The 24,104-nt window shown below is 56.2% G+C and overlaps 2 protein-coding genes across 3 annotated transcripts; both read left to right on the top strand.

Annotated features, from left to right (window-relative positions):
- Nucleotides 1-1,392: 1,392 nt before the first annotated feature.
- Nucleotides 1,393-7,789, top strand: KCNK16 (potassium two pore domain channel subfamily K member 16). Of its 2 annotated transcripts, XM_024558045.3 has the most exons (5): nt 1,393-1,742; nt 4,648-4,762; nt 6,055-6,221; nt 6,980-7,145; nt 7,465-7,789. In XM_024558045.3, exons 1-5 carry the CDS (start codon nt 1,530-1,532, stop codon nt 7,686-7,688), a joined length of 885 nt encoding a protein of 294 aa, XP_024413813.1. In that variant the 5' UTR covers nt 1,393-1,529; the 3' UTR covers nt 7,689-7,789. The 2 variants fall into 2 exon arrangements, with proteins under 2 accessions (XP_024413813.1, XP_053769988.1); XM_053914013.1 differs by having other exon boundaries at nt 6,980-7,789.
- Nucleotides 7,790-9,419: 1,630 nt separating this feature from the next.
- KCNK17 (potassium two pore domain channel subfamily K member 17) lies at nt 9,420-23,292 on the top strand. Its single transcript, XM_024558124.3, has 5 exons — nt 9,420-9,824; nt 12,668-12,782; nt 17,395-17,555; nt 18,031-18,205; nt 22,607-23,292. Exons 1-5 carry the CDS (start codon nt 9,552-9,554, stop codon nt 22,885-22,887), a joined length of 1,005 nt encoding a protein of 334 aa, XP_024413892.2. The 5' UTR covers nt 9,420-9,551; the 3' UTR covers nt 22,888-23,292.
- Nucleotides 23,293-24,104: the final 812 nt, after the last annotated feature.

The following is a 24,104-nucleotide window of genomic DNA, read 5'->3' as shown; positions in this document are numbered from 1 at the left end:
AAGAAAGGGTATTGGGCCGGCCGCTTGGTGTCTTCTGCCAGAGCTCCTTACAAAACGTATCAGAAAACACAGCAGAGAGCCTGGAACCTTCACACGCTGCTGGTGGGAACGAAAAGCGATGCAGCCACTTTGGAAAATGGTCTGGTGGGTCCGCAGAACGTTTGACATGGAGTACCATGGGACCCAGCAGTTCCATTCCTAGGGACGTATCCAAAGGGTCTGAAAACATGTGTGTGCACGGAAATTTGCACACGGACATGCATAACAGCATTATTCATAACAGCCGAAAAGTAGAAACAACCCAAATACCTACCAACTGAAGGTGGATAAATAAAATGTTGGCACAGTCACACAATGACACATCATCAGCCACAAAGAAGAATAAAGGACTGACATGCTACAGTATGGATGAGCCCTAAAAAGGTCAAGCTAACAGAAGAAGCTGGACAGTAAAGGCCACATACTGAATGACTGCAGTTGTGTGAAATGGCCAGAACAGGCAAGGCCGGGGAGACAGGCACAGACCAACGGCTGCCAGAGGCTGGCAGGGCAGGCTATGGGGAGGGGAGCCGATCAATAGCTAAGGGGTCCAGGGTTTCCCCTCAAGGTGATGAAATTGTTCTCAAACTGATGATTGCACAACTCTAAAAATATGCTAAAAACCATTCCATTGGATACTCTAAATGTGTGGCATGGTATGTAAATCACATCTCAATAAAACTATTACGAATACATACATACATAAGCAAAGTAGAGAAAGACAGAAAAAGACCTTCAATTACGCCCACCCAGAGCCAGCATATGCTTTTAGCCTCTTTTCTATTCACACACATATCTCACCAGCACGATATCCTCTGAAGGGAACCAGCTAAAGCATTTCAAGCACGGAAAACTGTCAGCAAACGCTCTGAAGCAAATGCATCCAATTTGTTAGGAGCACCAACCCTTAAACTCTTCCTGATTGAGAGTGTCATTTGTCTATTTGCTTTGCCCTGATTTGTCACCCAGTTTACTCATCCTCAATTCCCCCAATAGGCAGGTCAATTCTCCTGCCCCGTTTTGTAGCCAAGGCAACTGAGTACAAGGTTTATTCACACCCAATCTGATTTCTTCCCAGCTCCTAAGCTTGGGGGCTTGGAGCCATCATGGGTGAGAAGCGGGGGGCTGCCGAGGGGGCCATTCGGGCCTGGGCAGAGTGAGAGCATCAGATTTGGCCCAGAAAGATCCATGCAGCTTGGAGGCAGAGGGCAAGGAGACACCATGACTTCAGGAGGAACCGGTAGGTCTATTTGAGGGGTCTGTTCCATTTGCTGCTCTCTACGGAAAATAAAGGCTGGGTGGGGGGTGGCAGGCTGTTTGCACTCATGGCACTTAGTGCATCCAAGCTGAGCTGCACTGTTCAAACAGACTCCCAGCCACCTGTGCTGAGGAGGGCGAGGCAGGCAGGAGGCTGGTGCAGGTCCCCAACGCACTTCCCACTTCTCCTCCCAAAGCCAGCCCGACGGACCTGGCAGAGCCCTGGCCACGCCATGCCCCACGCTGGGCTCTGCCACTGCTGGGGTGGCCGGGTGCTGCCCCTGCTGCTAGCCTACATCTTCTACCTGCTGCTGGGAGCCACGGTCTTCCACATGCTGGAGAAGCAGGCGGAGGCTCAGTCCAGGGACCAGTTTCAGTTTGAGAAGCTGCGCTTCCTGGAGAACTACACCTGCCTGGACCAGCAGGCCCTGGAGCAGTTTGTGCAGGTGAAGGGGGGACGCTGCTGTGGGATGGGGGGCAGGATGGGGGTTCGGGTGGTAGGTCCAGAGCCACAACCCAGGACCAATGCCCTGTTTGGAAGCAGAGGGTATGGGAACAGAGCCAAGGGAGACTTAGGTCCAGGTCTAAAACTGGAATGCTGTGACATTGGCCCCAAATTTCCTTGTTGAGAAGGTGGGGAGAATAATCGTTATCTGTGCTGCCGACATTGGACAGCAGATTAAAATCACTTTCTAACCTGCCACTTGCAGAATAAATGTGAACTGAGCCTCAGCATTATCCACGCTGTGCAAACTTCCTTCTCCCCGACTCCTGCACTTCCCCGGCCCCTACGCCAGGCCGCTGTTCCTTCCGCCCTCTCCCCAGCTCCGTCCCTGTGCTGACCACACTCGGGCGTGGCTGCGGGTAGCAGACACAGATAAAGGCCAAGGGGAGCCACCACACTGGCAGTCCCCAGCCTGGTTCCACCTGGAGCTGGGCTTGGTGAGCACAACCAGGGCGACTGAGCTCCACTAGCCCTACGCCCTTGGGAAACTCCCTCTGATAGCAGAGCGGGTCACCCCCTGCCTGGGCCCCTTCTGTTTCTCTGCACAAACTTTGGGGCCCCAGAGTGCTTTCTCCAAGAAACAAGGCAAAACCTGGGTGTTGTTGTTGGTAAATGCATTCAAGACTAGGGGGTGGAGTGAATGACAACACCCACTTAAAAAAAAACAAGCCAAGTGCAGGGCCATCACAACGATCACTGGTACTTGTTGAGCATTTATAATGTGCCTTCAACAGTGGGGAACATGGTCACCAGAACGGGGCTACACCGGTCACGATCCATCACCTGGGGCCCAGTGTTTTAGGGGTTCTCTCACAATCACCCACATTATCACCATCTCGAGTTTGTAGGTGGGAACTGAGGCACAGAGGGTGGCATATGCTGGCCAAGGTCGCACCATTGGTGGCAGAGACAGAACTCACACCCAGGCTGCTGCTCTTCACCACACAAAGGAGCATAAGTGCCCTGCAGGATACAGCCTAGAGCAGCAGTTCTCAGGGCGCGGCCCCCGAGACCAGCTGCTTCAGCACCAATCACCTGGGAGCTCGTTAGACAGGCCAGACCTACTGAGTCAGGGATGCTGATGCCCACTCAAGATGGAAAACAGCTGGCCTAGAAGATGGGTTGGCTGTGAGAGACCTGCCCCAGCCCTTTCTTCCAGGAAATAAGGCCCCCGGCCTCAGGTTTCACTTGCTTGCTCCCCAGCAATACAGGGCTGGGGCCATAGCACCCATATCAGGACTGAGAAGGATTCAGAAGTTGCTCAAGACTCCTGGAGGTATGGGGTGCAGATAAGGGAAAGGCCCTGGAAGCCTTGGCACCTCCTTCTCCCTCAGCCCTGGGAGAGGCAAAACCCAGAGGGTGTGGGAAGGACTGCTGGCTGGGATGGGAAGCTTTGCAAAAAGAGGCTTGCCTGCAGCCCTGAGGGAGGTGCCACTGATTAACCCCACCCCACCCCGGGGCCTCCCCAGGGCAGCCAGGACATCAGCCTAGGTCCTCAGCCCCTTAGGAGGGACCTCACTTGCCCAGGAACATCTAGCTGAAAAGCAGAATTCTGGGGCGAGATTCCAGAACACACATTACTGTTCAAATCACAAGGGACAAAGAGCTATAAACAATACTACAAGCAGTATGAAGGCTGACTCCATCAGGAAATGAGGCCGAGGTTCACAGGACCAGAGTCTAACTTTCCCCTCTGTGGATTCTTAGAGAAGGGCAGAGGTCCACGTGGGGTGCCCCAATCAGCACGCATGATGACGTCGAGGCCCCTCCTCAGCAGGATGGAGAACGTCAGGGTGGGGAACAGTAAGGGTACAGAGCAAGTGTGGCTCCCAAGGGACAGGGTCTCCAGGGAGAGGGTGTGTTCCAGAATGTTCTATCCTGGTCTGTCTGGGTGTGTGGGAAAGAGAGGGAGGCCAAAGTCCACATGTGACGAAGCCAATTCTGCCAAAGTGAGAAGACGCAGACAGCCTGTGTCAGGACCCCTAACCGGCCTGGCCCAAGGGGACTACCCCACCCTGGCCAGAGCTCAGGGGGGAGATGGTTCCCACAGGAACTAGAGGCCGGAGCTGCCCCCTTCCCCACTGACTCCTGCCTGCCTTTGGGTCAGGGAGCAGATGGGGAGGGGGCCCTGCCCATATCCAAGAGGGCTGAGCCCAGGGGCAGAGGGGCTTGGCTTGAGTTACAGGGACGGGTTCGGGTTCTGTAAACACACACTCAACACACATACACACAAAGCATCACACATTCAACGTACACATAAAACAGGCATGCACCTGCAACACGGCAACACACACGCAGGAGACCTTTGCCCTGGCCTCTGGTGGAATTTCTCTTGTCCGCCTGGGCTGACACTTACTAGGGGGCAGCAAAGAGCAAGGCTACCAGCTCACTGGAAGCACAGGGAACCCTCAGCCCCATGGGAAGGCAGCCCCTTGCCTTCCCAATGGACCCCGAACCCTGTGTTCCCAAGTTAAACCCTCCCAGGAACATCCAACCTGAAATCCTCCCATTATCATAACAACCCATTTGCACCTCACCCTGTTGGCCACAGGCAGCCTTTCCCACATGGGCCATTCCTTAAGCATCTTCTGCCTCCTTAGGCCCATTCCCGTCCACCAGCTCATGCATACAGCCCACGCTGCAGTCAGTCCTGGACAGAGGACAGACAGTACATTTGGAACCCAGTGACCTTGAGCAAGGAGCCACTCTGAGCCTTAGTTTCCTTTTCCATGAAGGGGAAATGAGACTTTCTAAGAATATCACTCAGTGAGGTGACAACGGAAGCACCTGCTGAGAACTTGACCAACAGCTGGTGCGGTCAGTTCCCTCTTCCTGCCATCCCGTAGGTCATCATGGAAGCCTGGGTCAAGGGCGTGAACCCCAAAGGCAACTCCACCAACCCCAGCAACTGGGACTTCGGCAGCAGTTTCTTCTTTGCGGGCACAGTCGTCACCACGATAGGTAATGGGTAGGGTGGAGAGGGGCTTTCCCTCTCTAGGTTTGGGTTGCCCAAAAGCAGATGCTGAAGCAAGGATGTGGTTTGTCTAGGAGACGGTTCCAGGAAGCACCAGTAGAGAAGTGGGAACGTGAATTAGGGAGGAAAGGCAATAAAGTTTGCATCAGTGAGCAGGTTACTGGGTAGGGCAGCTGGGCTCACGCCCACGGGGGACCCTCTGAGAGGCTGGGCAGAGCCCATCCTCTGAACAGTCCCTTTGAGGAGTGAAAAAGCAGGGGTATTTATCTCCTAACTCCTGCCCTGGCTGGTTGAGAGCTAATCCTGGATGTATTAACTCTCTAACATTTTGGACCCGCCCACAGACCTAGTGAACTCCTGTGGCCAGAAAAATCTCTCAGGTACAGAGAGATGCAGGAACTTGGGGTAGGAAGTCATCTGTGCGTGCAGGAACTGTGCACAGAGATGCGGGTGATATCCCAGGTGTTCCAAGGGGACAGGGCACTGAGAGTGTCTGCTACACCCCTCAGCCAGAAAACCCACTCCACCTCCCTCAAGGAAACCCCCATCCACTTAATTAAGGCCAGTTAAGTCCAACACCTTCTTTGAGCTCTGGTGACACAGGAGGCAGAGGAAGGAGTAGGGGTGGGAGGATACAAACAAACTTGGATCAGACCCAGACTCAGCCCTCATGGAGCTTCCAATCCCTCGAAGAAGAAAAGGACTAACACACCAAAAACATTAGGGCAACTGGGCTCTATTGTTTTTGCCTGGCCAGGTGGCCCAGGCTGTGGGAGAATCATCCCGTTCACCAGGGCGTTGTAGGGCATAGGCCTGGGTGACAGGTTCGATCCTTAGTTGAGGTGTGTTCGGGAGGCAGCTGATGGATGTTTTTCTCTCACATTTACATTTCTCTCTTCCTTCCTCTTTCTTAGAATCAGTGAACATATCCTCTGGTAAGGATTTTTTTAAAAAAATAGTACAAGGCAAAATAGATAATTAGATAGGAATGACACAAAGCACTGTGGGGAATCATACCTAGTAGGGAGGAAAAGGGTGGCAGTCAGGAGGGCTTCCTAGAGGCAGTGTCATTTCAGACAAGCCTTGAAAGACAAGCAGGAGTCTTATAAATAGAGATCATTCTAGCAGAGAATGGGAAGAGTGTTCATGAGATCAGAGGAACTTCCCCTCCCCTCCCCCCCAGAGCTGGTAGAAGACCACCACCCTCTGCTCGAGTCTGTGGGGGAGGCAGTTCTGAACTCTCTCTTCCCCACATTTACACACTCCTCCTCCCCTGCAGGCTATGGGAACCTGGCACCCAGCACAGAGGCAGGCCAGGTCTTCTGTGTCTTCTACGCCCTGGTGGGTATCCCACTCAACGTGATCTTCCTCAACCACCTGGGCACAGGGCTGCGTGGCCACCTGACCACCCTCGAGAGGTGGGAGGACCAGCCCAGACGCTTCCAGGTAGGGCCCCTCCCTCCCTGAGGCCCTGCTGTGATGGAACCTGTTGCAGGTTGACCCTCCAGAGGCCGACACTGAGATGGACTGTGGCAAGCGGGTGTTAGGTGGGCTCCGGTGTAAGAAAAGGAGTGGGCAGAGGGAGAGGTTGAATGCGATGCGGGCTGGGCAAAGACTCAGCCCGGCCTCGAGGAGCTCTGCAACGTGTGCCAGCAGCAGAGTTGCCCTGCAGCAGCAGGCTGAAAGACCAGAACTTCCTGGGAAGGCATGCCCTTGAGCCAGGCAGTTCCCTGTAGCTGCCATACATCCTGCAGGAGCTGACAGCTGGGTGCCTCCTGCTGACAGCAGGTCAACATGGCGCCTCTCTATGGTCATCGCAGAGCTTCAAATCCTTTCCTGTGGTTGAAAATAAACACCAGACCACCCAGCCTGCCCCTAGGGCCCACCCCATTGGCCAGGCACACAAGGAGGACAAGGGTGCAGAGGAATCTGGGACACTCCAGTACAAGTGGATCTCCCAGCCCAAAGGAATCTCCGAATTCTGACCTGACCCACTACTGCAGCCCCTCTGACCAAATCTTTCCCTAAGCTGGGCAAGATCACACACACACAGATCTAAGCCCCACCCCAAAGGTCTGTGGGGCAGGAAAGGGACCTAGCTATGACCCAGCCCCACTCCCATATTTGCCCCAGCCTCCCCCCACCCCATACAGTCCTGGGGTCTTCCAAGTGGACTCAGAGACAGACCCCCTTCCTCCCTCCAGCTATTGCAGATCCTGGGCCTGGCTCTGTTCCTGACCCTGGGGACCCTGGTCATTCTCGTCTTCCCTCCCATGGTCTTCAGCCACGTGGAGGGCTGGAGCTTCAGCGAGGGTTTCTACTTCGCCTTCATCACTCTCAGCACCATCGGCTTCGGGGACTATGTTGTTGGTGAGAACGAGGCAGTTGTGAATCTCAGGGTCAAAGACACTGGGATTGGGAGGGGTAGGGAGATGTCAGTGGGGGTTCCTACTGAGGATCAGATAGTCCCTGGTTTTTGGAAGAGATGGGTGATTTCTAAGGCTGCTGTGGATTCTTGCAACATCCTGCAAAGTTGCTGGTCTGGAACCCCTCACCTTTCACCAGAGGCCTCCATTGCTGATCCTTGTTATGAGGAGGCTAGCAGGACCCCACTGGACCTAGGGGACAGGGGCAGGGGTAGTTGTGCCCACAGACCCCTGGCAAATATCGTGTCCCCCTTCCCTGGCAGGCACGGACCCCAGCAAGCATTACATCTCAGTGTACCGGAGCCTGGCAGCCATCTGGATCCTCCTGGGCCTGGCATGGCTGGCTCTGGTCCTCCCATTAGGTCCCCTGCTTCTGCACAGGTGCTCCCAGCTCTGGCTGCTCAGCAGGGGCCTCGGCCTCAAGGAAGAGGGAGTCCCTGAGACCAACGGGCTCTCCAGATCTCAGAAGATCCCAATCTCTGCATGAGGCCCTCCAGTGGCCCCTGGAGCCCCTCCCAGCTTCCCCTGCCCAGCCCATACCCCCTCTGGACTTCCCACCTCACCTCTTCCTCTCTCCCAATCCACTCATTTCCCAGCCAGGACTGGTTGCTGGAGCTCACTGGAAAAACAAAGGAGGCAGGCATGTCCAAGAAAATAACAGAAAGGAGATGTCAAGACAGCATCAATGACAGATGTGTGTAAGCGAGATGTATGCCATTGTCTCAGAGCCCCTGCCCTTTTCTCCTCCCAAGTGACCAGGCATGGATCGCTGTGGCCAAATCCCCATTGTCCTGCTCACACCCTCTCCCAGGAGACCTCATACAAGATGCAAACAAAGGGTGACTTTACTTTTGCCTCATTGGGTGCGTGCACTGGTCTGGGCCCCACTCTGTGTCGGGCGCTGTGTCAGGCTCTGGGGTACAAGAAAGAAAGTTCCTGCCTTCCATGTGCATTTAGTTGAGTGGGAGGACTAGCCAAGTAGAGAGGAAACCCCACCCAACCCAGTACTCAAAATGCTATGACAAGAGCAGACCAGGGTATGAGAGAGCCCCTGGGAATGGCTGGCAGGGAGGGGGAAGGAAAGGGGCAGGGACCTTGGCACATCTTAGTGCGAATAAGATCTCTTCCCTCAGGAAGCTACACTGAGGGGCAGGCAAGCTGCCTCTCAAGGTCTACCGGTGCCTCTTGCCTAGAAGTCTAGAGCTGTCAGTGAACAAGGCTTAGGGGGTCTTGGGTGTCCCTCCCACTTTCCTGGGCATGGTCTTCCTTGACTCCCCCAACCAGGGCACCCCTTGACCTCATCACCCTCTCGGGGATCCTGTCTTCTTAAGAGCCTTTTCAAACACATGTTTCCCTGGGAAAATGGAGAGTCAGCAGATCCCAGGAGACTTTCAGGAAATGAGCTGCATGGAGGCACAGCCTCCCCTTGGGAACAAGTTCTGCTGCTTGGCCTTTCTCCTGCCAGATTGCGACACCTCTGGCCAGAAGGAGAGAACAGAGTTAGACCAGTCTGTCCCAAGGCCCGGCCTCACCAAGGACTGCAAACCTGGTCCCCTACCTTTCCCAGGATGCTGCCAGCATGGCAGGCCCATAAGTGGCCGGGGACTTCTGGACGGGCCTGAGGCAAGGGCTGTGAAGCAGAGGAGGGTCCAAGTGGGACACCCAGGGAAGGATCTATAGCAGCAAGAGAGACCTAGGTTACATCCCAGTACTTCCTGATTTGAAGCTGAGGATCCCTGGGGACTACCCACCCAGGACCCTTCCTCCATTCTGGGTAGAGGAGGGAGTTAGGGGTCTCTTCAGAACTAGGGAATGGACAAGCCCACTGGTCAAGGCTCCTCTGCCTTCCAAGTGCACGGACAAGTGGGGATCAGCTGCGGTCCTTGTCTTTGGGTACACAAAGGAAAGGATGATGGTGTGAGAGATCCAGGGAGGACTTGAAAGGCAGCAAACCCTGGAGATAGTCCCAGGGCCCAAGGACTCAGGCAGGGGCCCTACGACAATAAACTTGGCTTCTACTTTCTCTTCCCTCTGAGTGTGGTCTCCAGGAGTCCCTCCCACTGTTTGCTCCAGGACAGCTGAGGCCTCTGGACCCCTTTCTTCTCAGCGCCTGCAATCACCCAGAAGCCCTCCCCTTCTCCCCAGCTGGGCCTGGGGGGGTGGGCACTCCATACACATTCGAGGCGGGGCTAGATGCCACAGCTCAGGGCCTCTTTTTGCCCCTGGGATTGGATCCCGGTGCAGGGTAGGGCAGGGCTGTCCAGCACGCGCCTCCTTTACTGAGAAAACTGGGCACAGGCAACCGTTAGCCGGAGAAGGGACAACCAAACGCCGATTTCCACCTCCGTCCATGGCTCCCGGCTCCAGCCTCCTTGTCTGTCCTCCTATGTGCAGGCAGAGAGCCCGGGCAGCGCCCGAGGGCAAGGCCCAGGGCTGCGTGGTGCCAGGCATCGTGCTCTTGCTACTCACCTACTTGGCCTACCTGGCACTGGGCACTGGCGTGTTCTGGATGCTGGAGAGCCCCGCGGCGAAGGATTCCAGCGCGAAATTCCAGCGCGACAAGTGGGCGCTGCTTCGGAACTTCACGTGTCTGGACAGCCCGGCGCTGGACTCGCTGATCCGGGTCAGGGACGAGCGGGGCCGGCCCGGGCGCGGCGGGGAGATCCGGGACAGGGAAGCACGGGATGGCGGGCAGAGGGCGACAGGGCACGCCCTGGCTCAGGACAGGAAAACGCCGGGAGCTCTTCTCCAAAAGAAAGATCGAGGGTCTAGACACAGGGACGACGAGGGCCGCGTGTGTGGGTTGGGCTGAGCAGCCCGGGAAAGTCCTCCGCTCCAGCGGGAGGAACGCGCCGCGCCCAGCCGCGCTATGAGCCCTGTAAGGGCGAGAGGGCAGGATCAGCCCGGTCGAGAGTTTCTCGGTGCAAACACCGAATTTGGGGATGAGGACGCCTGGGGGCGCTCTTACCCGAGTCACGAGCTTCCAGAGCCACCCGGGAGTCAGAACAGGGGCAGGGTCCTCTTGGCCAGCTTGGGAGGTGGCAGGGAGGGAGTCAAACTGGGACCCGGCGGCGCTGTGTCGGGGTCGGACCGCGGGAGAAGAACGGAAGGGCATGCCTGGCCCCTTCGACAGACTCTGGGTGCAAATATGAGAATTAGGGGCGAGGGCGACAGGAGGCGCTGCGCGGAGCCTAAGAATGAGCAAAAACACGGGCTTGACCCTCTGGGTCTGGGGGGGAAAGGAACTCAGAGCGCGCGTGTCCCGATGGTGGTGGAATGGGGCCCAGGCGCGCGTGCCAGGGTCCTGGGGCTCTAAGTGCGCGGACCTGGGTCAGAGAAAAGGAGGGGAGGGTGCCGGGGCGCTCTTTGGCTCACCCCACGTTTTGGGACACCTGGCTGGGTGCAGAGACTTGGAAGGGCAGAAGGGAGCGGTGGGCCGGAGGATGCAGGACTTCCTAAGGACCAAGGATGGGGACCCAGCCGGGCGTTGGGAGGAGGGAGAGCATGAGAGCCTTCTTGGGGCTGGGCGCGGAGGCTGGCTGAAGGTGTCCTCCCACGCAGCGTAGGCGATGCTGGGCTAGGAGCTGCTTGGATTTGGAGAATGCATTAACATCCCAGGCCCTGGCTTTGTCCGGAAGCCCAGACAGCTGCCCTCCAGTCCAAAATCCCCTCCCAGAGGGCAGGGCCTGCAACCTGGGCACCTGAACTGAGGTGGAGTCCTGAGCCCTTGGACTGAAGCTCAGCTGGGCCTGGAGCTGGGCAGGGCAAGGACCATCTCCACTAAAGACCTGACATAGCTGCTCCATTGCCCACCTCTAACCTTCTACAGTCCTCTGCCTGGTGGTCCTGGGGGCTCTGTGCCACTCCCCTTGCAAAGGAGATCAACTTCCCTGGGCCCAGGGAAAATGACAATGATGGGGTGATAATAATACGAATGCTTCTGTGTAGCACTTTCTGGGTGTCAAGCACCGTCCCTCGCGTGTTAACTTGTTCCATCCTCACCTACCTAGCAGATAGGCGCCATTGTTGTCACCCCAGTTTTAGAGATGAGGAAACAGGCTCAGAGAGGTTAAACACACACACAGCTACACAGCCGAGAAGCTGGGGCTGTGAACCACCAGGACTGCTGGTGCACCTGCGCATGTGGGTGTTTCCAGCAAGGCTTTCCTCTCCACACACTTCCCCCTCCAGCCCCCTTCTGCTTCACGCCATTCGCGCCGTCCTCTGGTTTCATCCCCAGGAACAAGGATATGGTGTCTCCCACCCAGATCTCCCCCCTGAGTCCAGACAGGTACATGCAACTTCCTAGCAGCCATAAAGTTCCCCCAAGGTCAAGACCAGGCAGCCCTCCTCCTCCACCGGCCTCACATCCACATTTTTCCCTCATTATCCACACCAAATAAGGCCAGAGGGCTGGGCTTCTGAATATCTCCTCTCTGTTCTTCCTGGGCCACTCCGTGCCAGGATGCAGGCCAGGCCCTCTCCGTCACTCACCCCTGCAGGTGTCTTTCCTCTTCCAGTCTGCCAACATCTTCTACGCTGCCAGCTGCCATAGAGCATACAACCTGAGCTTGCCTCTCCTTTGCTCAGTGGCCTTGGAAGAGGCCTGTCACCCCTGGCGTGGCAGAGCCAAGCACGGCCTGGCTCCCAAAGACCTTTCCATCCCCCTATTTGAGATCCCAGGTGCAGCCCTGCCATCTACCTAAATGTCCTTCCACTGGGAGAATCCCGTCTGACCCTCAAGGAAGGCCCAACTAAAACATCATCCGCTCCTTGAAGCCTCTTCCCCTAGCCCCATCAGAATGAACACCTTTCCTCTCTGTATTCCCCCGGCATTATATTTGTAATAATGATGATGACAACCATCACTAACATTTACCACGTCCAGGCACTGTTCTAAGTCTTTACACCTAGTACTTCATTGGGCCCTCACAACTCCATGGTGTAGGTGCTGTTAGTGTTCCCATTTTGCAGATAGGAAAACTGAGGCACAGAGAGGCTGAGTGTCCTGCCCATCATCACGCAGTTGCACTGCCTTAAAGTTGCATTGACCACACCACATTAGAGTTCAGTTTGCCTCTGTCCCACTGAGGGCTGAGGTCATGTCTCTTTCATCTTCGTGTCCCCTAAAACACCACATGTCATGCCTGGCAGGGCTTGTTGCAAGAACAGGAGGGAGCAGAGAAGAAAATGGTGTTCTTCCAGCCAGTGAGCTATCCTGGGCTGCCCTGGCTCTGGGGCAAAGAGGAGGGAGGGAGCTGCCCCCCTGTTTTCCTGCCCCAGGGGGGCCCAGGTTGGAGGGGAAGTGCCTCGTGGCCCAGGCCAGTCTGGCCTCAGTGGTTGTGAGGATCGGCCATGAGCGTGTGTGTGCCTGTGTGTGCGTGTGCACATACATGCACGTGGGTTTGGGTGCAGGAGCCCAGTCGCACCGCAGAGCCCGGTGGTCACTGCAGCCTCCTCCCCCAGGGCATCGTGCAAGCATACCAAAGTGGGGACATCGTCCTCGGCAACACCACCAGCATGGGACGCTGGGAGCTCATGGGCTCTTTCTTCTTTTCCGTGTCCACCATCACCACCATTGGTAAGAGCAGGATGGGGCCAGGTGGGCGGGGCTGGGGAGCGGGCCTCCCCCTCAGGGACAGGGGCCAGTGCCTTCTGAAGGGGTGACGAGGTTACCAGGCTACCCTCAGGACTCCGAGGGTAGGTGGTCCCTGCAGTGCTGCACCACCTGGGAGCAGAATCTCAGGCTTCCAGCAGATCTGCCGTATCAGGTGCTGCATTTCACCAGTGTCCTCCGGAGTTTCTGGGCAAGGTCCGGTTAAGAAGCATGGACAGCTGCAGGGGATTCTGCCTCCCGCAACCCCTCGGGAAGCAGAGGGTCTCCCCCGTGCAGGAGTAAAGCTACTCCAGGTGCTGAATGTGCCCTGGTCTCCTTGGTCAAACCCACCCAACACTGAGCCCAGGAGTAGTTGGGGGAGGGACGTACCATGGCTGAGGGTGGGGAGGTGAGGAAGAGGGGAGAGAAATCCAAAACCAGCCTTTCGACCTGACCTGTTCTCGGCCTTTGGGGAGAAGTGGCCACTCCTGGAGGCCGCTCCTCGGCTCACAAAGGCACCACCTCATCCCATTACTATCCTCTCCAAGCCCCCTTCCTCCCTCACACCCAGGACACCTGGGCCAGATCTCCCCACCCTGCCACCCCCGTTTCTCTAGCCCTGGTGGAAAGAGCAAAGGTGGGACTTGTCTCACCTGAGGGCTTTTGTGAGGAGCAGCCTTAGTCACCCCAGCTCTGGACCCAGGAAATAAGTGGCTGCATCCTCCTGCCCTGGCCCTGCATGACACCAGAATCACCGGCAGGTGGCAGGCTGACACCACCTGTGTCTCAGGCTACCTCCACCAGCTCACCCCAGCCAGGCTCCTCTCCCCAGGAAAGCAGCACTCCAGGCTCTGTCCTCCCAGAGAGGAGCCAGGTGGGAGCACCCAGGGGACTCCCCATCTACTTTTAAATCAGCCAAACTTTTGATCTAGATTGAGATCAGCTTCTTGGAAGCAGGTCTCAGGGCTACACAGGAGCTTGGACGATGCTGCAACTTGAGGCAAGCATTCTGGAAGGCCCCTCCCACTCCATGGACCATGTGCCCTGGAAGGACCAGCCAGGATGATATGTACTCATCTCTATGCCCCCAGGATCTGGGACAAGGCCCAGCATTCAGTGGGACACGGCAAACGCTGACACACTGATGAACTCCAAAAGTACCCCTCTTGCCAGCATGCATTGAGTTCCACGGTGCCAGGGTGTTGATGCACGGTCACATGCGTGGGGGTCGTAGGTCTCTGAACCCCACACTGACCACGCCGTCTGCCCCAGGCCTATGGCTTTGGCCGCCCGAATTCAGAATCCCACAGGATGTCTCTTCCCAACTCTACAGGGCTTCGCCTGGTCTATTTCCCTGCCCCCTCCCCTCTGCTTTGTTCTGCTGTCTGAGGGGAAGAGGGGCAGATAAAGGGGGACCTTGCCCCACTCGCATTTTGTCCATAGGGTCCAAACTCCAAGGACAGGGTTTATTATTATTATGCCACAGATGAGGAAACTGAGGCACAGAGAAGTGCACACTTCCCCGAGATCACAGAGCTAGTGAGCAGCAGAGTTAGGATTTGGAGCCTAGCTGAGGGACTGCGTTGCTCTTTCCAGTACCTTCGGCCCAGCACCCTGTAAAGGCTGTGCTTTCGAAGGCCTAGAATGAAACAGGGTCTGACAGGCATACAACGCTCCTGGGCCAGCAGGACGGGCCTGGGCCCTGAAATTGTTCATCACCTCCAAGCCCACCCGCAGCTTGCTCATCTGTTCACACGTCTGGCCATCCTTTCGTTCATTTAACGAAAAGACTGAGTACCTGGCGTGGGCCAGATAGTCTGGGTGCTGGGAATACAATGGTGAGCAAGCTGGCGAGTCCCTGCCCTTGGCGGGATGGCATTCTACTGTGTGGGAGCCCAAAACAAACTAGCAGATACTCAGACAATATTTGGGTTATAAGAGGTGCTTAGAGAAAAATAAAGCCAGGGAAAGGAGTTTGACAGTGATGGAAGGTGGGCGCTGCTGTAGATGGCTGGCCATTGATACAGTAACACTGAGGCAGAAACATAAACAAAATAAGGGAACAAACCAGGCAGATAAGTGGGGAAAGCACCCTCCACCAGCATGTGCAAAGGCCTCAAGTAGAGCGTGGCTGGTGTGTTTGGGGAACAATAAGGAGGACCAGGTGGCTGGAGAACGTTGGAACTGAGTATTGATTTTGGGGAGATACAGGGGAGCCCAACCGCAGAGCACCTTGTAGGGCGAGGTGTCTTAGGACTGGAGTAGCAAAGCAAAAGAGGCGACAGATGGGAGATACACTGAAATGAGAGGGGGATCAGGTGGCATGGGGGCCGTGGCCACCGAGCATTCAACAGGCTGAATTGATATCCACCTCGTCTGCCGACCTGAGGGCTGACTGAGAAGGATGGGAAGGAGAAAAACCCATTTTTGTCAGCCTTTGAAAGGCAAAGGCACCTAGGGAAGCCTCCCAGATTCAGAATCTAAATGCTGCCATTCCCCGGCTAGAATGCAAAGACCCCCAGGGATGGAGGGTGGGACCCCAGGGGACCCACAGCTGGAGGAGGAGGAGCTGGTCAGGAGGCCAGCAGACAGGTTTACCAAGACGTTTACCTCTTCCTGGTGCCAAGAGCAAAGAGACTTCCCTCCTCTCAAGGAGGGACCCATAAAGGCCAAGAGGGGAAGATAGATGGGGCTCGGGACTAGGCCTCCGATGCCCTCAGACCAGAGCTGACTCAGTGGAGTTCGATCATTCATCCATTCACTCACACAACAAACAATTATTTAGCACTTTCTGTATACTGGATGCTCGAGGGTTCACATTCCTATCTACAGGACACCTCCACAGCCTCCCTTCATTCCCATACCACACTGTGAGGCCCCCATTTTACAGATGAAGAAACAGAAGCTCAGAAAGTTCAAGCCATTTGCCCCAGGTCCCACAGCCTGCGAGGGGCAGAGCTGGGATTCAAACCCAGGAAATGACTCTGACTCCCAAACCCATCCTCTACACCAGTACATGCTGTGGCCTCTCTTGGGACCGTATCCTCTGAGAACCCTCAGTAAGGCAGATGAGTAAACCACCAGTTTCAATACAGTGCAAGTTAAGCGTGGGGTCAGGCGTGGGGACTTTAAGCAGTGATATAGGGCAGGGTGCCAGGGAGCCTTCCCAACCCCCTCAGGAGTTCTGTTTGTCTGTTTAATCTATTTATACATTCACTCCTGTATTTTCCATTCATTCATTCATATCTGTACTCATTCAACACACATACGGCGAGCTCCTATGGAGGGTCCGTCCTGTGCTGGTTGTCGAGAATATAAAGATGATTAAGGCCCAGCCCCTGCTCTTAAGGGGCTCACAACCCTCAGGAGTGGCAGACATGGGACCGAACCATTCTCATAGAAGGAGTAGCCAAGCAGAGTGTTGGTGGAGCCACTCCTCCACACCAGGGGGCCAGGACTTGACTCGCTGGGCCATTTGCAGGTGGGCAAAGCAGGAAGGGAAGCATGCTTTTGGTAGGGGGAGTATCGTGTTCAAAGGCACGGAGCCACGAGGGCATCTGGGGGTTCAGCAGGGCAGCAGTGTGGCCAGAACTGAGAAAGCAGGGAACCAGTGATGGGCCGGAGGAAAGTCTGGACTCTCCACAGCAGACATGAGGAATCATAAAGGATAATAACCCGGGGGATGATAGAATCTGTTTCACATTTGAGAAAGACGAGACAATGGTGGCCAAGAAGTGGGGAGACAGGGCTGGAGGGGAATGGAAGAGGAGGGAATGTCCAGACTGATAGACTCCTTTTAGGTACACCTCACCCTCCCCTAGCCTCCCCCACTCCCTTATCTTCATGACAGAAGCCCAACCACCACCTCCCCCAGGTTACCGGATGGTCCACCCTCTGACCCTCTCTCCCGAGGGGTTTGGGAAGGATCCCAGGTGTGTTAGGACCCTCTGGAAGTCAGATTATCAAGACAGAATGCGGTGTGTAAGAGATGTGTGTGGAGGGGGCACCTTTGAAGCATCGAGTAGGAGCAGGAGAGATGGGGAGAGCCTCGGCGGCAAAGCAGGTCTGATACCCGTGACAGGACAGAGGGGAGGCAGGGGCCTGGATGGGGATGAGCCGCAGACTTGCAGTGAGGTCCTGAGAAAGGCCTGGCCAGGCGACAGGAGTCCCCCAGCAAGATGACCAGGTAGAGGAGTCCTTCGTCGGGCAGGAGCGGCCTGCCTTTGGTGCTGAGAGCCACCTGGGCACAGCAGCTTGAATTCCAGAGGGGCAGGGGCTCCAAAGCCTCCCGTGCCCCTGCCCCACATTCCTCTGCCCACCAGAGAGGCAGGAAGTGAAGAGAGGAAAGACAGACTCTCACACTTCATGTGTTGGAGTTCACACACACAGCTGAGCCTCCTAGAGCACGTTTTCTGATCTGTGAAACACGGGGCATCAACCCCATTGGAAGGAGGGGATGGAGGTATTGGCCCCCTGCACCATGCCTGCACAGGACAGGAAGGCCTCGACAAACACTAACTGCCACTTCGGAAGTGGGTTAGGAATGAGGACCCCCAGCGAAGGAAAGATCCTCCGAAGTGCCCTTGTCTCCCCTCAGGCTACGGCAACCTGAGCCCCCACACGATGGCCGCCCGCCTCTTCTGCATCTTCTTTGCTCTGGTGGGAATCCCACTCAACCTCGTGGTGCTCAACCACCTGGGGCACCTCATGGAGCAGGGGGTGCACCGCTGCGCCCGCAGGCTGGGCGGCGCCTGGCAGGTGAGGGGCAAGGGAACAGGGGAGGGGAAGGTCACTTGTGGAATGAGGGGCCACTGCTGGAATCACTGATGGCCAGGGCAGTCACTGTTCCCCCGGGGCGGGGGGGGGGGGAGTGTCTGGTGGAAAAAGACAGCTGTGGTGGGAATGGGGGCCCAAGGGTCAGTGGAGGGGCAGGAGGACTCTTTCTAGGAATCAGAGTTCCTGGTGGGGACGTGGTGGGATTGGGGGGTCACTGCCCAGAAGGCGGATTTTAGTAATAAAAGCGCATCACTGGGGGGGATGTGGTGGGATCTGGTAGTTAGGAAGGGCACAGGGCACCAAGGCCTTGGCTGGAAACCCAGAGAACACAGCCAGGTGGGGAGGCCCTGGGCAGCCTCCTTCTAACTGGTGGCAGCCCAGGACCCCCAGGCTGTCTGCTCCCTGCCCCTGCACTGACAGAGGCCACGTGGGGACTGAGCGCTGTGTGCACCCCCAGGACCCAACCAAGGCCCGCTGGCTGGCAGGCTCCGGCGCCCTCCTCTCGGGCCTCCTGCTCTTCCTGCTGCTACCCCCGCTGCTCTTCTCCCACATGGAGGGCTGGAGTTACGTGGAAGGCTTCTACTTCGCCTTCATCACCCTCAGCACCGTGGGCTTCGGAGACTACGTGATTGGTGAGAACTCCCAGAGGCGGCACTTGGGAGGGGTGGCTAGAGATTCAGCAGCCTGGCCCTCCACTCGTCTGCCCCCTTAGCCATGTCCTCGGGGCACCTGCTTCATTCCAGGCCCAGTAGGGGCTTGATGCCCAAAGACCAGAAGACAGGGTCAGCCCACCTTTGTTGTGTGATCAGGCTAAGGTCGCCCAGCAAAAATGACAGCTGGAGTTTGAAGCAGAGCTTCAGGCTGTAAGTCGAACTCCTGGCCATCGTGACCAGCACTGGGAGGGCCTCACATGTCCACAGGCTCAACTTCCTTTCTTGGAGCTCACCAGATAAGGGGAGTCCCTGACCCCCTCCCCAGTCTGTCCTTGCCCCAGGGTCTCTCCTCCCCACTTCACTCTGCCCCATAAACACCCACCTTCCCACTGCCCCTGGGCTGGGCCCTTGAGGATCAGGCTGGAGGGAGACTAAGGAAACCACCCACCAACCCCCCACTGGAAAACAATTGGCAACCACACTCTGAGTACCGGGAAGAATGGGCTGCATGGCCTCGAGGGCCAGAACTGGGGTTTAATCTGTGATTTAACTCAACGTGGGCAAGACTAGGGCCCTAGAAATCCTTGCGTAATAAAGCTGAGGCACATGCCCAGCAGGTGGCAGTAGAGGACATTCTGTGGGGTGGGAGGGAGGGGTGGCTGGACCCACCAGCTCAGCCTCAGCACCTGAAGGTCCACTGAATGAATGAGCAGTGGCCACAGGCACCACCACCACACTGGGCTCAAGGAGCTCTGTGCCTTTGTTTTGACCCCTGGCCTTAAGGTAGGGAGGCAGCTGTGCCTGTCTTCACTTCTTGGGAGACAGAACCAGCCTGGAATACGGGTATGTGGTTTTACCAAAGTAACAAAGAGCTAGCTCATCGGGAAACCTAGAGCCATGGCTGCCGCCCCATTTTACTAAGGAGGAAGCTGAAGCTCAGAGAGGCCGAGCCATTTGCCTGAGGTTGCACAGCTAGTGAGATATCAATTCTCACCTGTTTGATTCCAAAACTCATACTGTCTCCAGGCCACCTCACACACCCCCTCTCGGGGCCTCACTCCATGCTCCTGTCTGGGAAATGAGGGTCCTGGGCGGGGTGAGGGCTAAGACATCCTCAGTGCCTTCTAGCCTGTGTTCCAGGTCCCCTTCTCTGAACCTCTCCTCCTCCAGGAAGAAGGGTCTGGTGTCAGGTGCCTCATGCTACCCCTTCCTGACGTCCTCCATCCTGGGAGGGAGGCTCACTCTGGAAGGAAATTCTGGGGAAGTCTTCTTCCAGCTGGGTCCTGTTTCCCTGCTACCCTCAGGGTGGAGAGATGTCTCTTAGGAGAGCTGAGGCCAGCGGCGCCAAGGGCTCCGTCTGCCCCCGCAGCTCACAGAATGGTTCCGGGGTCTGTCCTCTCCTCCCCATTCCCACTGCAGTTTCCCGAGTCCCGGCAGGGCAGCTGCATCTGGCTGGTTGTGTCGCACTGACGCAGGACAATGCGGATGGCACCGTGGGTGGGCGCAGTCTCTATCCTGTCCCCCCTTGGCTTTTATGACCTGTAAAAATGACAAGTGCTATCAAGCCACCTGCCCGGCTGCTCTGAGAATCTTCCGTTTTTCCCATAGTCTTAGGATGGAGTGCAAAATCCATGACGAGGCCCGTGGGAATTTCCGTGTGATGGGCTCCTGCCTCCCTCTCCACTCTGAGCACTTGGGCCTTCCTGAAATAGTCTTCTGACCAGCGGGTCCTGTAGCCCCCTTCACCCGCCTCCTCTCCGCCAGGATTCAGAGCATGAAACTCAGGATCTGTCCCCAGTGATTGTCCTAAACCCAGAAGGCCTGGTTCTCTGAGACAGCCCAGTGCACAGGGAGGGCAGAAAAGTGAGAACAGCACCCCAGCTAGGAGCTCTTGGTGCCACAATCGCCGGGGCTCCCAAAGTCTGGTCTTGGTGGGAAGAGCTAACAGGGAAAACCTATGTGGAGTTGAGGGCAGTCTCTGTGAGGGTGTGCGAGGCCCCACAGCCCCTGAGGCAGGGCAGGGGAGGAGGGGTGGCCCTCTCCAGACGTGGGCACCCTGGGAATGGGAGGAAAGGCCTCTGCTGCCGTCGAGGGACGGGCAGGGCCCAACGGAGCCTCTGCTACCCTGTGTGCCACGCTTGGGGAGTGGCCAGGCAGGGGTATGAGACACAGACCTCCCGGAGCCCCCTCCCACCAAACACCCTGACTCAGGCAGCCCGTCCCAAACTCACGAGAGCCCTTTAAAAGTCCATCTGCCCTCTTCAGAGACTTGCTACTCACTCTGATTCCTCCTTTTCAGCGGCCATTTCAGGGGCAAGTGACCACATTGAGAGCCCTCGACCGCCTCATATCCAAGGAGGAAATGAGGCCTTGAGCTGTGGGGAAGTTCATTAAGGTCATAGAGCAGACAAGCCTAGGGCAGGTTTAGGATAGACCCCTAAGTCAGGGCTCCTCATATGCATGTGTTCCAGAATCTTCCACAGCTGAGAGAGGACAAACCCCACTCTCCACGTCTCTCAGCCTTCCCTGTGCCCCAGGGACAGGGTCAAGCCCCTTTCTTGGATGGGAATGCCAAGGTCCACCACCGGACTGTGGATGTCCATTGTCCCTGAGTCAGCAGCCACAGGGATGGTGTCCCAACAGACAGCTGCTCCTCTTTGCCCAACGGCAGTGGCAGGACCAGTCCCCAGGTCCCAGCCGCCTGCTCCCCCCGGACTCGTAGCCTCCGCAATTGCATTTGCAACTCAGCTGAGCGCCTTGCCAGCTGCCAGGTCTCCTGCCACCTGTGATTTCAGCTAAAAAAAATGAAATGAACGTGGAGAGGAACACCTTCTCCCCGCCGTTGCCAGGAGCGAGCTGAGCTAGCGGGCGGCAGGGGCAGTGAGCTGGTGCACTGCTGATCGCATTTGGGACTGCCAGCGGAATCGTGGCCCCATAACCCAATCAGCCTAATCCAATGCCGGCTCCCGCCGGCGGCGAGGTCAGTCCTGGGCTGCAGGCTCCTCCCTGAGCTGGGACCCAGGCGAGGGGCCTGGCCGTGGGAGGACAGGACAGAGAGGCTGTCTTGGGGCCAGTGGGACAGGGCAGGGGGTGGGCAGAGGGCTGGTACAGGGAGCTAACAGAGAAAGGGATGTCAAGGAAGTGGGAAGACAGATCTTTCTCTGAAGATCCCAGGCTAATGAGGGAAGCGAGACGGTCCCCAGGAAACAGACAGGGGAGAACTCAGTTATGGAGCCTGCCCTCTACATGGTTATCTGAGGCTCACAGCACCCCCTTCACACCCTCCCTCAGCTGTTCCTCACCCAGTCCTGACTGTGCTGGGGACACCAGTGTGGGGACCAATGGAGAGTGCAGCAATCGCCCACCTACGGCGAACCGCACACCACACTGTGCTGTGGCACCACTCCGAGCACTTCGGGTTGTGAACCCAAATGATAGTCACAACAGTCTTAGAAGGAGGACACCCTCATTACGTCCACTTTATAGACAAGGAAGCTGAGGCCCACTCGCTCAGCAAAAGCGCATGCACTGTGAGAGCTTTTAACAGAGGGTCCCAGGGGACCTAGTCTCTGGGGAGTGACATCTGAACTGATATCTGAAGGATGAGAGGAAGATAACCAGGCCCAGAGGGATTAGAAGTGAAGAACATTCTGAGCTTAGGGGACAGCAAGTGCGAAGGCCCTGGGGCAGGAAAGATGATAGATGAAGCAAAGGGGAAAAGACCAGAGTAACTGGAGCCCAACACTCACAGGGAGAAGTGTGTTAAGTCGAGGCTGGAGAAGTAAATAGGAGCCTTGGGATAAGAATTTAGGACTTAATCATAAAAACCAAGGATAAGAAATTATTTTCTCCTTCTCACAGGGGAGGGACAGTCAGACAGATGAGGGTCACGCGGATAGTGAGAACTGAGGCGGGATACAAACTCCAGCAGTTCCCTCTGTTCTTCCTAAGGCTCCTAGCATGCTGCCGCCCTTCAGATATGAGGAAAACCACACGCAGAGGGAGGCAAAAAGGAGATCAGGCATCAGAACAGCTTGCCGGGCCCACACCCAGGGTCTCTGATTCAGTGGGTCTGGAGTGAGGCCCAATCATTGGCATTCCTAACAAACTCTGAGGTGGTGCTGATGCTGTGGTCCTGGAACCCCCTTTAGAACACAGAGTGCCTTAGACAAAGAGGAAAGGTGGCTTCTAAACCCAAGGTGCCAATCCAGGGAGGCTTCCCGGAATCTTACGGAGGTGACCACCGGGCCGGCAATCTCAGCCCAGTTTGGACTTCCCATATTCTGCTCATAGTGTCACGCCGTGTCTGCCCATTTCTGTTGTGGAACCATGGCCCTGACTTTCCCAGGACTTCATCCTCTGACCTTGCCTCTTCCCTAGGGATGGACCCCTCCCGGAGGTACCCACTGTGGTACAAGAACACAGTGTCCCTGTGGATCCTCTTTGGGATGGCATGGCTGGCCTTGATCATCAAACTGATCCTCTCCCTGATGGAGACCCCAGGAAGGTCATGTTCCTGCTATCACCACAACTGCAAGGGGGACTTCAAGCCCCGAGGCTGGAGGCAGGGCCCAGATGAAGAGGCAGAGCCCCACTCCCCACAACCAGGCTGCTATCCAGAGAGGCCTGCGGAAACCACACAGCATCCAGAACCCTCTTAGGTCTCGTGCTGCAGAAACAACAGCTAGTTCTACTCCAGTATTTGGTCCACCTTCTTTCTCAGTAACAAGACTCCTAATTTTAATCTTGCACATGACCACCCAGACTAAGGACTACATTTTTTTTGTCTTCTCTTGAGGCTAAGGGCAGCTATATGATTAGATTCTGCCCAATAGGATACATAAAGAAATATCCTGTGTGCCATATGGATGTGTTTTCCAATTCGGAGCAATCTGTGCTCTTCTTCACCACTCCCTTTTTTTTTTTTTTAAGCTGACTACAATGCTGTTATGGTGGCTGGAGCTCCAGCAGCCATGTTGCGCCATGAGGTAGAGGTCATGTTTATTATGGGTGTCACAATAAAATCCCTGATGGTCACAGAGACACCATAACAAACCTGAACTAAATGCTGCCAGACTTCATTTATGTGAGAGAGAAATAAATGTCAATCTTATATAAAACACTTATTCAGGTTTTTCTGACACAACCAAAACTAATTCTAATTGATATACACATACCCAGAGACAAAGGCACAGACAGAGAAACCACTTCCTCCCCGGGTGAGTTTTCCCAGTTCTGGTGGAGGGAATGGATTGAGGGCTGGAGTATGCCCTCCCCCCGCCCACGCCACCAGAGACCCTCCAGGTAAACCCACTAAAGACTTGTGGGAACTTGCACTGCTACTACAGCCAGCAGGTGCTTGGTCGCAGTTTGGATGCTGATTCCGTGCTCCATGGTTCACTCACACCACAGAAAAGCCAGGGGCAGGCCAGTGGGTTCCTCCTGCCTCATCCTGCCCCGCTGCACGTGAAGGCTCCAGCCACAGTGTGCAAAGCCAGGTAGGGTTTGCAGAGCTTCTCATCCTGAGCATTTCTGTCTCTCGCTCAGTGAGGCTACTACTCGGAACACAACGGTGCGGCCCCCACAATACCCGGGTACCCAAGCCCAGCCAGGAGCCCCTGACAGTATCAGCCAACACCTGCAGGTCACCTGGGGCAGCTAGATTCTTGGCCCCAGTGGGTACCTGTGACTCTGCTCCTATCCACCATCCTACAGACAGCATCACAGGGACCCTGGGGACTCATGTGGCACCTCCTTATAGACAAACCCCTTAGCATCAGGGCCCTCCTGGAACTGGGCCAGGAGCAGCCTGTTGGCCAAAGAAAAAGGAAGAGCTGTTACATCATCCAGCTTGCGCCATCTGGCCTGGGCCTAAGTG

This window comes from Desmodus rotundus, chromosome 11, assembly GCF_022682495.2.
Source record: "Desmodus rotundus isolate HL8 chromosome 11, HLdesRot8A.1, whole genome shotgun sequence".
In the NCBI taxonomy this organism is placed as follows: Eukaryota; Metazoa; Chordata; class Mammalia; order Chiroptera; family Phyllostomidae; genus Desmodus; species Desmodus rotundus.
Note: the sequence above shows the minus strand (reverse complement) of the source record. Positions and strands in the feature narration are given on the sequence as shown.

Coding starts and splice junctions, on each gene's coding strand:
- KCNK16 (XM_053914013.1), top strand. CDS start 1,530: ATGCCCCACGCTGGGCTCTGCCACTGCTGGGGTGGCCGGGTGCTGCCC. Junction 4,763..6,054: donor CACAGTCGTCACCACGATAG/GTAATGGGTAGG, acceptor CCTCCCCTGCAG/GCTATGGGAACCTGGCACCC. Junction 6,222..6,979: donor ACCAGCCCAGACGCTTCCAG/GTAGGGCCCCTC, acceptor TCCTCCCTCCAG/CTATTGCAGATCCTGGGCCT.
- KCNK17 (XM_024558124.3), top strand. CDS start 9,552: ATGGCTCCCGGCTCCAGCCTCCTTGTCTGTCCTCCTATGTGCAGGCAG. Junction 9,825..12,667: donor CGCTGGACTCGCTGATCCGG/GTCAGGGACGAG, acceptor CTCCTCCCCCAG/GGCATCGTGCAAGCATACCA. Junction 17,556..18,030: donor GGCTGGGCGGCGCCTGGCAG/GTGAGGGGCAAG, acceptor GTGCACCCCCAG/GACCCAACCAAGGCCCGCTG.